The 12,323-nt window shown below is 40.8% G+C and overlaps 2 protein-coding genes across 2 annotated transcripts; one reads left to right on the top strand and one right to left on the bottom strand.

Annotated features, from left to right (window-relative positions):
- Positions 1 to 353: 353 nt before the first annotated feature.
- Positions 354 to 2,908, top strand: LOC106924861 (glycine cleavage system H protein, mitochondrial-like). The gene is made up of 5 exons (XM_014998776.2): positions 354 to 534; positions 694 to 776; positions 855 to 918; positions 1,558 to 1,689; positions 2,363 to 2,908. Exons 1-5 carry the CDS (start codon positions 384 to 386, stop codon positions 2,458 to 2,460), a joined length of 528 nt encoding a protein of 175 aa, XP_014854262.1. The 5' UTR covers positions 354 to 383; the 3' UTR covers positions 2,461 to 2,908.
- LOC106924860 (uncharacterized) lies at positions 2,905 to 11,844 on the bottom strand. The gene is made up of 9 exons (XM_014998775.2): positions 9,750 to 11,844; positions 7,733 to 8,381; positions 7,309 to 7,620; positions 7,046 to 7,218; positions 6,411 to 6,495; positions 6,082 to 6,314; positions 5,797 to 5,991; positions 5,280 to 5,505; positions 2,905 to 5,193 (listed from the first exon to the last, which is right to left on the bottom strand). Exons 1-9 carry the CDS (start codon positions 9,969 to 9,971, stop codon positions 4,649 to 4,651), a joined length of 2,640 nt encoding a protein of 879 aa, XP_014854261.2. The 5' UTR covers positions 9,972 to 11,844; the 3' UTR covers positions 2,905 to 4,648.
- Between the last annotated feature and the right edge of the window lie 479 nt (positions 11,845 to 12,323).

Genomic DNA, 12,323 nt, shown 5'->3' with positions numbered 1-12,323 from the left:
TTTGCAATGAAACTAGATTTTAATTTTAAAAAAGCATTTCAAATCCAATTTGCAGTAATGAGGAGTGTAAAATAAGTTCTGAAATCGTGTTTCAAATCTTTAATCAACCACCTATGTTTTCATCATAGGTGGTCGCAATATTTTAAGGTAAAATTTACACTTGTAACTGCAGATATATGGCACCATTTAATACATCAGTATAAAAAAATACAATTATCTACTTTAGGTATTTTTTTGTTTCCATAAAGAAACCTTAGAACTGCTTTAAAAAAATGTTTACTTGTATCTCAACCATGGCCAGTGGATGGCAGCAAAGCGCCTTTGACGCCTCTAAACACACCGCAGAGTAAGTAGAGTACCTCGCTCATCAGATAGCGGCAGAGATGGCCGCCTGTGGTTTGTTCCGCTCATTTTCTTCCAACTTTTCCACAGTTTGGCCCTTACTTACCCGCTCACCGCTGCTCTCTCCTCTGAGACTGGCACCTACAGCTTATAATGGGAGAACACTAGCTTCTTCAAGCCGATTATCAGCAGGTATTTGTCCCTGGATTTGTTTAGACTAGCACGTTAGCCCACAGTCTACACAGCAGCACCAACAGGAGGGGGGGAAGGACATGCTAGAATGTCAGCTCTGCTACATGTGTGGTTAACACATGCACCAAAGACTACAGAGTCTGTTGTTTTGTCTTACAGCACTTAAATTCACAGACAAACACGAATGGATTCGAGTAGAAGATAACGGAACAGGTACAGTCGGCATCAGCAACTTTGCACAAGTAAGTTTCCAATCTCCCACATGCCCTGAAGTAAATGATTTCAGAGTGATCTTTGACCGTGTTGTCGATCACTTGCAGGAGGCGTTGGGAGATGTAGTCTACTGTGGGCTACCAGAGGTGGGAACACAGCTTGCCCAGCAGGGTATGAAGTTTTCTACATGGTTTTGTGAACCCAGTTGCAAACGCTGGATAGTCTTAGCGGTGATTTTTTTTTTTTATTTAAACATCACATGTTACTGCTTCATAGGAAACACCAGCTAAATGCCAGAAAAATTCAAATTTTATGTTGCAGGGAGAATTTTCTGGTAAATGGTTAAAATGACTGGTTGCTATCAGCCATGTTTATGATACTGGTTCTTAAAAGAGCCATTTTAGTTTAGATATGTCAATTATCTAAACCCGACATATTGCTTTTAAACTATATCAATGAGCTTCAGTGGCACAGTTTAATGAATAAATCATTAATATATGTATAACTTACATAAACTCAGAAATGTCTCTTAAATAGAACCATTTATCCTTTTAAATTTACTGTGCAAATAATTCAGAATAGAAAACAAAGTTAAACTTTATTTAAAATTATTTATTTGCATTTATATTCATGTTCCATTCATTTAAATAGTTTTGTTTTAACTTATTAGAGTAAGACCATTTTATTTGTGCTATGCTTTAGCATGTGGTTTACAAAATGGGCTACTGGATAGGGATTTCCCTACAGCTAAGATATGGAAATAATTCTAAAAAAACCCCAAAAAAAACAAATATGTGCATATTTTCTCAGATGAGTTTGGAGCTCTGGAAAGTGTCAAGGCAGCAAGTGAACTTTATTCGCCCTTGACTGGAGAAGTTGTAGAGGTCAACACACTACTGGCAGACAACCCGGGTTTGGTCAACAAATCCTGCTACAAAGATGGTGAGTTTGCTCACAGACTGATACTGCACTTCTGTCTAGCTGACGCATTAAGCTCTGTAAAAAAGGAGACAGTTCTTGTGTTCAATGAAAAAGTATGTTGAGTTGCACAGTTTCTTTTCAATGTGTGTAATTCCTAAATTGTTAGCTCTAGATGTGAAACACACCAGTCCATAACACTGGAGCATTTAGTTAAAGAATAGCTCAGCTGAACAGATGAATGTGTTTTCTGAAACACAAGCCTGACAGTTTAGCTTTAGGTAATACTGCTGCATGTGTTCAGGTAAAGAAAAAAAACATATTTCATATGCATCTCAAGAAAGCAAATGTTGCTTTTAGTAAATACTGTTTTTCTCGAGGCCACATGATTCTTTTGTTGGTCAATAGATGGCAGCATTGTACAAGTATATCATTATACTACTAATAATAAAAACTTTCCTTTTTTACTCCTAAAAAGAGCCTAAATGAAGCCAGTTTGATATAAAAACAATGCAGTGAAGTTATATAATTAACTATAATTTTTAAAATGTGATGCCAACTAAAACAACTCTTGGGTTTCTTAATTTCTTGAAATATATTCTAAGAACTTTATTGTTTTGCACAGTGAAAGGATATTTTTTAACTCATGTCTCAGCTCGTTCATTGTTAAATCACATCTTACCCTGATTTCCTTTAGGTTGGCTGATGAAGATGACGATTGCAAAACCCGCTGAGCTCGACGCCCTAATGGACGAGGCAGCATACGAGAGATACATCCACTCCATCGAGGACTAACCTTTGGTTGTTTAACGATTATTATGCTCCTGCTTTATTTCCATCATTACTGGCAGGGAGGAGCATTTGATGTGCCTCTCAGTTCCATCACAATGCTTAGCATCCAGCAGCAAAGGTTTACAGCTCTGTACTGTTGATCTGCCGGGGCTGTAGAAATGTGAACTTTAGAAAGTCTTTACCTACTGAAAACGACTGACTTTAGGGGACCTCTCAGTCTGCACTGACTAAAAAAAACCTGACTTCTTACAGCTACACAATCTTTAAGCCGACGAAAAGAAATCAAGTCATTAAAAAAAAAGCTTCCAAGCATTTCAGTCAAACCTGAAATTCAGCCTTTGTATACGTAGACTTAAAATGCACTTTGGTCTTTATGGTATTAATTTGGTTTGTGGACACTGTGGATATGGGACCTGTGTAATAGAAAAATAAACATTTCCTTACATGTTCAGTTTGTGTGAAGTTTACTTCCGAACTTTCAGACGGTATCTTAAAAACAAAATCGGTTTGCAGTTTGTACGTCTTTGGTTGTCGTCGTGGCTGCACCAGGTCATACAGAGAAACATCCAGCTTCCAGCATCATGTAAGACACATACAAAATGTTTAAAATGCAGCAATACAGGAAAATGATAACCACCTCAAACTAGACCTATGGCAACCAGCATGCCCTGACAGCAGATAATGGGTGGAGAAACACGGCAGCTTTGGCTTTAACAATTGATGTGACAACAGAATAAACTGTTGAGGCTTTAACGCCACATTAGGAAGAGATGCATCTGTTGGTTAAAGGTTTATATTATGTGATTTTATATAATAGCTTAGTGAAGCTTTGCTAGATAAAACAAAATGCAGCTTTTCCACCAATGGGGGTAGGAAACAAGTTCTCAATATTTTATCACATTTTTATGCGAAGAATCCGCACAAAGCAGCAGGTATTTATAGAATGAAAGAGAAATGATGCACATTTGATTTTTGGGGGGTGTTTCCAGATGAAATTCAATCTGCCTTCAGTAGTCGTGTAAATGCTAAATAGAGTCCATCTGTGTTCAATCTTGGTATAAATACAGTTGTTCTGATAAGGTCTCAGAGGTTTGTTAGAGAAATAACATCATCATGAAGAACAAATATCAAATTGGAATACTTAAGGACAATGTAGAAGATTTTACAGAGCATTGTTCACACTGTGGCACACCATCAAACCTATCCAGACATCTCCATCCCCCTGAACTGACTGGCCAGGTAGGAGCAGAATTGAACAGGGAAGCAACAAAAGAGGCTCTTATTAACATTAATGGAGCAGCAGAGATCCGTAAGTCAGGTGGGAAAATGGTTGTACATTTCAAAGATACAACCTTTGTAGAAGAGAGGTGAGACACCAGGTGGGAGAAGATGACACCGAAACTGGACTTTCTGGCCAACATGTACATTATGCATGGTTGAAACGTAATATTGGGCATCACCATCCACCCATCCTCAGGGTGGATGGTGGTGGCATCTTCATTTTGCAGATGCAGGGACAGGGAAACTGGTTAGAGTTGATGGGGAAAGTGAATGGAGCCAAAAGCAATCACTGTTTTCCAGGAAGAAAAGCTATGGGAAGCTAAAAATATCCTGAGGTTTACAAGAACAACAACCACAAAAGCAGCATGCGCTGCAGTGGAATGGATTCAATCAAAGCATATACATGTCTGAATGGCCCAGTCAAAGTTCAAACCTAAATCCAACTAAGAATGTGTGGAAACCTAAAAATTGGTCCTCAGAAAAATTGGTCACAGACTCTCTTCATTGTAACTACTTTGAGATTAAATTTCCAAATCCAAGGACTATGCATCAGTTTCCTTCGACTTCATAGTTGTGCACTACATTGTATTGATGTGCTATATAAAATCCTAATGAAGTACATTGTGGTTATAATGTAGAAAAATTAGAAAAAGTTTAAGAAGACTTAATTTTCCAAGTCGCTGTATGTACAGGAATTTGCAATACAATAAAGTACACTGCTGTCTGAACCAACGTTGTAGTGTGCATGTAGAGGGATGGAAGCTGCTTGTGGAGACAGCTGCTCACTTTAAAAAATACACCAGCAATGTTTTAAAACCCAACCAAGACAAGTAAATTTCTTAACTTGCACTTTTTTAACATTACAATTTTGTAACTTCGATCCTTGAAGTATTTCCTGTTCATCTCCGCTTCAGTTCCTTGAAGCGATGGCGCCACCGGGTATGACAGAGAACTTGTCCTTGGCTGTTGGAGTCCTTCTGGCCCTTCCGCGGTTTGATGGAGCCGGAGGGAGCCCCTCCATTCTGCGGTAATCCCTCTCTAGTCTCTCCTGTCTCTGTGCTCCCTCGTACATCACACTAGCTGTAAAGTCTGTCTCATTTAGGAACGCTATGGTCTCGTCCCTCTTGCGGCTCACGTATCCTTTCAGGACAGCGTTGTAAGGGTTTGAGGCAGCATCTGCGTCCGGGTCTTCCAGCTGGTGTTTGAATTCCATGCGGGTGATGACAGGCAGCAGGAACTGTTTGCCCTCTGTCACCACAGCCCCGTCCCAGTGAGACAAACCTAGAGCCTCAGACACAAGGCGTTTGGGCAAAGGCACCAAATCACAGCCTGAGCACTTGTCAACATACTGTTGAAACTGCTTGCGCACCAGAGCCACATCTTGTAGAGATTTGCTTCTCTGCTCCTCTAGATTAGTAACTATTCGTTCAGGATACGTCTGGCCAAACACCACACCTAAGAGGCAACAGATGTGCAGAAAGTGAGTTAGGGCCCCTGAATCAGAAGGTGTTGAACCTGAAAACATTTGATAAATTTCTCACCTGCTCGCCGCAGCATGGATGCAGGACACTTCCAGGGTTTGTGTATGAGCTCGTCTGGCAAATCAGCAAGCTCAGGACACCATTTCCTGACATAGCTGCCGTATGGGTCACAGGTCATTGCTGCATCAACTGGATGCATCACGAAGTTCCAGTGATCCAGGCCACACATACCACCGTTCTGCCACATCATAGCATCGATAGCAACATCTGCGTCCACGAGGGTGTCCTGAACATGAATAAATACTTGATGCGGTTCAGTAAGTTTTAGGTAGGTTTGACTTTGTAATGTTTTACATATTTCTCCCAGTCAAAGGTAGGGAGAATAAAAGTTTCTTAAAGCTGAGTTCTGGAGGTTTGAAGATTTCTAAATATTAAGCATTTTAGATAAAACCAGATATGATCAAATGCAGTTCAAGTTTATGACAAACCAATGAAATAGCCCTTTAGATACAAAGTTGTAAGCTACAAATCAAGTTCCCAAAATAAGAAAACGCTTTTGTACCTGCAAGATTCTTACCTGGAACCAGCGATAGCCCTCTTGCCAAGGCAGATGGAGATACGCAATGAGAAAAGATGCTACCACATGTCGCATGTAGTTGTTCATCCAGCCTGTCAGCCACAGCTGCCTCATGGCTGCGTCAACCAGAGGGTAGCCGGTTTTACCTTTCTGCCAAGCCTTTAGGTGGTGGCAATCAGTGCTCCAACGTAAAGCCTGCAAGTAACAGAAAATTTATAATACTTTGTAATTAATACAAAGAATTACATACATTGATAATGTGCTAATATAACAGTGTATCTTAACCTTGTATGGAGGTCTGAGTGATTCCCAGGGTAGATCAGGAAACAGTGTTAGCTGCCAGTAAGCCAAATCCCTCCAGGCCAGCTTCCGCTGGAACTTTGGGGGTCGACACTTGGCTCCTTTGGCATCCCATAGAAGCCAGCGTGGACTGAGCTGACCGAAGTGCAGGTAGGGAGACAGACAGCTGGTGTTCGGAGCATCTGCCCTGCCTGACTCTTTTTCATATCTATACACACCTAGAAATTGAAGGAATAAACATACGCAACTATTTAATGGCTTTCCAAGTAAAACTGCAATGCAATTTATGTTTAATAGACACTGAGACGTCTCACCATCATGAAGAAAGGCTTCCAGTTGGGCATGTGCGCCATCTTCACTAAAGTCCCAGGACTTGCGAATGTTTGCTGCCCAGTCAATCTGCAGGCAAAAATAAGACACCACCATCACATTACAACTGCAAACCTCAATGTATTTCATTAAGATATTAGGTGATAAACCAACACTAAGTGGGTTTTTTTATTAATCAGTAGGAAAATGGAACAGGCTTCTCCATTTTTTTCAGAAATAACTAAATAAAATCTAAAATTGTGATGTGTATCATGTCTTGCTATAATACCTCCAGATAAAATCCACTACTGCCTTCTGAAGTCACTAAAATCAGGAGAGTTGTCCTCTGTGTATTCATCATAGCTGTTTGATAAGGTTTCAGAGGTTTGTTGGAATACATTAATGTTCAAACAGCATCATAAAAACCAATACAGATTTGAAGGACAGCTTAGTATTTTAAAAAAGTGCCAACCTTTGAAAATCTCAGCAATTCAATTTATCATCTGCAAATGCAAGCACTGTGGCTCATTTGTAAAGCTACAAAGACATAGATTCCAGCTAAAAGGAGAGACTGGGCAAGGAAGCAGCAAAGAGGCTTTTTAATTTTTGAATTGTTAAGTTATTTAGTTTCTCGGCTCACAATCGTGCCGTCCTTCCTGCGTGGCATGCGTGCGAGTCCAAGCATATCCAATGGGACACCTTGTGGCCAACGGGTAGGTGAAGGAAGAGACTCTGGTGGGTCCAGAGGAACACCTATAGAAGCTCCTGGGTTTTGTCTGCAGCAGTTCATGAAATGAGACACTGAACCTATGCCTACATCACAGAGGAAAAAAAGAACAACCTGATCAAAATGTTCACATTTCATTTTAGCTTTAATATAAAGTGAATTTTGTCAGTACAAACCTCTGAGCCCCACACCCTCTGTGCTGACAGAAAACGGATCTCTGAGACAGTACGAGTGGAACATTTTACATTCAACGCCTTCTTTGTGCAGGGCTGAGAAGACCACATCATCCCTCTCCTTCAGCCACGGTTCGTACAAAGCATTAGCCATCACAGTTTGTGCCCCGGTCTCCTTTACTAATGTTTTCAGCGTATGCAGAGAAGATCCGTCTTTGTTCCCGTCTCCACTGGCGTTGAGAAAGATGAGATGACTGCCAATCCGTTCCAGGGATGCACAAAAGCAAGACAAAGCCTGATGAAGCCAGTATTTACCTGTTAAATAAAGGACATTTAGTCAGTGAATACATTGGAGATTAAGATTGTATCAACTTTCAGCTGCGTGAAAGCTTTACGAATAAAATGTCTCAGTCTTAAGGCAACTTACAAGCTCCCCCCATAGCAACGGTGACCCCTGGACCCTCCTCCTCCTCAGGACTCCAAATAAAGACAGGAATGACAGGTGCACCCAGCTCAAGACATCTGATAAGAGCAGGGTTATCACAGAGTCTAAGGTCTCTCCTGAACCAAAGTAAAACAGGTGGTGGCGCTGATGGAGAACGGGCTAAACCTACAATCTGCTGGGCAGCTGCTTTTCGCCGTTGCCGCCTATTTTTAGAACGTCTCGGTTTCTTTGATAGATTCAAATCTCCCTCCTTCATAACTTGGCCACTTATGGATGCTGTGTTTGGAATAGAAAACGAGGCAGAGGTATCTGGAACATAAAGAGCCTGGCTTGTTCCAAGTGATTTGTTAACACCTTCAACATGTGTACTTTTATAAGTTTGGTTTTCTCTGAAGTTCTCCTTACAACCGGACATCGACTGCGCCACAAAGGCACTCTTTTCTCTGCCAGGTACATCTTCTTGTTGGGTGCAACTGTTTCCCTGAGACTTTGCGCTTGAATTACGTAGAACGCTGCTTGCATTGACGCCGACTGCAGGGTGCAGGGATAATTGGTTAGGGGTTGATATCTGTTGATCCTTCATTTCCAGAAGCGAGAGAGCCAGAGCAAGCTCCAGCTCATCATCCTCCATCTAGAAAAAATACAAAAGAATGTGGGTTTTTAATGAAAACAAAAAGATTTCAAATATATTTGCACAAACAACTAATTTTCTTTTTGAGGGACTACATCAGAAGTGTTTGACTCCGATCATTAAGGGTCACTGATATGTACGTTGTAGGTGTTTTATGGTTCCGACACAGTTAATTCAAGTGACTAAAATACCTCCTCAAGTTATCCAGAGGCCTGGTAATGAGCCTATCATTAGTCAGGTGTGTTGATCAAGAATGATATCTGCCATTAAGGCCCAAATGTGGAGACTTTGGGCTTCAAAGTCTCAGATACAGTGTCCTAAATACACTGTGCCTTAATTGAGCAAATTAAAAGTAACAATTTTAGCACAAACAGGTTTTAATTTAGGCATGTTCCAAATTCAACCCTGACATCTCAAATCCTCAAGAGATACTGCTTGCAACTTTTAGATACATCTCTGCTCAATCAAATGGTTGAAAAGTCTCTTCTGCATGCCATCAAGTTTAGCAGAGGCCCGGTAACGACACATTCATTTGATTTAGATGTCATGGAGCAGGGATACATCTAAAAGTTGCAGGGCAGTAGCTCTTGAGAACTGTAGTTGGTGACCTCTGACCCCAGACCATTCTGCTGTCAAATCCAACAGATGTTTTGAGTGATCAGAGACGTCTGAGAAAAAAAATTTTCAAAAAGAAAATTTAGGAAAAACTGACTATAGATGCTGACAGAAAAAAAAATAAAGTAATGGAAAAGTTTCACAATACACACATTTAGTTAAACACAAAAATAAGTAAGCTGTGTGATGCTGTTTATGATGAAATGCACCTCATGGGAGAATCTGAATTAACCTTTTGATATGTACATACCATGAAACAGGTTCTACGACATACTGACTGATTAGGACTGAATACAAAGACACGCCACACTTTTTAGATTTTTATTATTTAAAAATAATGCATAACTTACTTTACACTTCACAATTATTCACTGCTTTGTGTTGAAATAATACTTGAAAAAAAAAACATTTTGTACAGGTGTTATTGACAAGCCTAGATTAGTGTTAACTTTTTTCTAGCTAGCAAGAATAGCAATAATTATGAAACAAAATTGATGACATAGATAAAAACTTACAAAACAGCTTGATGTAACTTAGTTGTAAATTTGTAAACTATAGTTGGAACGTTTTAAACTTACCTGTTGCTATTTTGCTCCAAGGTTAATTATCACTACAACCCATTTATTAACTATGTGGCTTTTGAGTAACTGCTTTTATGTTGCTGCTTTTTAAACCCACATTATAACCCATTAGCTGCTTCCATTTAAAAAGTGGACACACGTTTTTAATGTAGTCTTTTTTTTCCTCACTGACCTTTGAGAAATATTCCTGGTAGATGGAACTGAGGACAGAGTGCAGCCGGATGTTGGCCGTGGACAGTGGCTTGATGATGGACAGAAACTGTGAGCGGGTCTCTTGGTGCCCCAGGACGGAGACACACATCGCGAAGAAGACCTCCGGATCTTCTCGTCCCACCAGCACCTCCCTCAACATCTGTCTCACCGCAGCTTGGTCACCGGCGGCTGAGTGAGGCATCTTAAATGTGAAAAGTGACGGTATAGTACAAGTAAAAGTGTGTTAAACTGGCGAACATTACGTTCTCTGCCACCAGTACTCGTTACCAAACACCAGCTGACTAGTAGTTACAAAAGCCGTGTGTGTGTGTGTTTTATAACCTATGTAATAAGTTGACCCTACCAGTAGGGGGAGCAAAAACGTAACGAAAAGCAGACCAAAAAAAAAAAAAACGAGTGCCGGTTCTAACCATGTGAGTAACCGAAGGAACTCCTTGTTTACATTTCATTAATTAGATAGAAGGTAGAGCCACATAGATGAATTCATGGTTTAGAAAAGTCATTGTCTGCAGCATCGAGGCTTCCTCTGCTTCAGTTTTTTTTTTATTTTGATTTTAACAAATCAGGCAGAAAGTTCATCCGGGGGCTCCAGACGTCTAAACAGAATCAAACATAGTGGTGATAGATGTAATGTTGCTGTGAAGTCATGTCCTTTGTGTTTTATTTTATTTTATTTTTTGCAAAGCTTTAATCTTGACAAGGGTTTGTTCCTTTTTCGCTGTGCACACTGTGATGAGAAAGCAAGAAACAAAAAAAAAAGAGAAAAAAAACAACAAAGCCAGGAGACAGTGTACCCAGCAGTGAATTTTTAATCATGGTCTGCATTCCCTGCTGTTTAAGGGTCGCTAAGTAATTGATTTTTTCTAATGAGACAACGTGCAAATTTTGAACATAAGCAGCAGGGGGTGGTGCTTTGCCAGACTTGTGGACCAACTTGCAAAACGAAGAAAAAAAAAAAGAAGATTAGAAGCAGTATCAAAAATGTGACTTTAGACTTCAGCGCCAAGGGCCTGCTTTTTTTTTTTTTTTCTAACTTCCATGTGAAGAGCAGTGACAAGAGCACTGGTATGTGAGGAAGGCAACCCAGAAAGAGAGGAAGAAGGGAAAAAGATTGAGAGAGAGGGAGAATCAATAGTGTTTAGACAGAGAAGTGGAGTCTAAGTGTGTGATCAATAGAGAGCAGAGAGGAGAGATTAGCTGCTTTTCTCCCTCAAACTAACACTGACAAATTGGTGAATTGGTGTATCGGCCCTTGGGCTAAACGGATTGACCTGCTGTTTCCATGTTCCACCGTGTACTGTCAATAAAGATCTGTGTTCGTTGCGACTCTCAATGAAGAGAGTGAATGAAGCACCAGAGGAGAGGAAAAGGCGAAGGGACAGCAGGAAACAAAATGTAAGAAGTGCAACCTCAGGTAAGGCTGGATACACACAAAATGTCCTCACCTCTGTCTCATTAACAAACACGCGCATTCACACGTGCATCCTCGTGCACAGCGTTATAAAACCATAATAACATCTCCAGGAAAATTAATGGAAAGACAGATTAAAAACTAAGTGAGGAGAAACGGGGCAGTGGTGTAGCTATTTGCAACTCATAAATCATCCTGACACACCCACGCGCATGTCGACACACACACACACACACACACACACACACACGCATACACACACACTCACACACGTACTGTAATTAACCACAGGCTATTTACTCTCTCCTGCTGTAAATTAGACATGCAGACACAGTTATTACATTAGGGGAATCTGCCATGCAGAATGCTAACAGGAAGAGGAGGGTGGCGGGACACACAGGTACACAACACAAGCAGCTCATATAAAAATAAACACACACACACTTGCATGTACACAAGAAAGAAGCTATGGAAGAATCATAGACTGACAGGAGTGAAAATGAAGCTGCAGCACAGAGAATAGGGGCCCCCAGCTCTTTGTTCCCTGCTGCATTTCATTATCTGAAACGCCAGCCGACACACACACGACTCACGCTCATACAGACACACACAAACGCACCTCCCCCTCCCCTAAAGCTGTCTGCCTTCCACTCTATGCACACCGCATACACACATAAAAAAAGAAGAGGAAAATAGAGATACTGCGTCAGTGCCATTCACTGGCATCTGGAGTCGGTCATGACAAGCATGTCTGCATGGTCATCTTTAAATCAGCAAGTGCAGAAGCTGCTGCTCTGAGTCTTCCTCATCTGTTCCTTAAAGAAAGCACTGTCCCATAACTTCCATTTTTAAATACAACAAAAAGATATGTGGGTTTGATTGAAGAAAGTATTGGTATTCTATCCGGGGGAGCTTTTAACAGTTTTTCTTTTTTTCTTCTTGCAGCCTCTCTGTATGTCCTCTTGTTTCCCCTGCCTCCCTCACCCCTCTCTGTCCCTCTGTTTTCCCACGGTGATCGATAGCTCATTACAATCATTGACTGCAGCTCATCAGCACCTGTTAGAACTGGAGAGACGGAAAAAGGCGCACAAGGCGTCTCGAGATTATCGATAAGTAGTCGGA

Source organism: Poecilia mexicana, unplaced genomic scaffold (assembly GCF_051168715.1).
Source record: "Poecilia mexicana isolate PSO_F unplaced genomic scaffold, ASM5116871v1 scaffold_6, whole genome shotgun sequence".
Classification (NCBI taxonomy): domain Eukaryota; kingdom Metazoa; phylum Chordata; class Actinopteri; order Cyprinodontiformes; family Poeciliidae; genus Poecilia; species Poecilia mexicana.
Note: the sequence above shows the minus strand (reverse complement) of the source record. Positions and strands in the feature narration are given on the sequence as shown.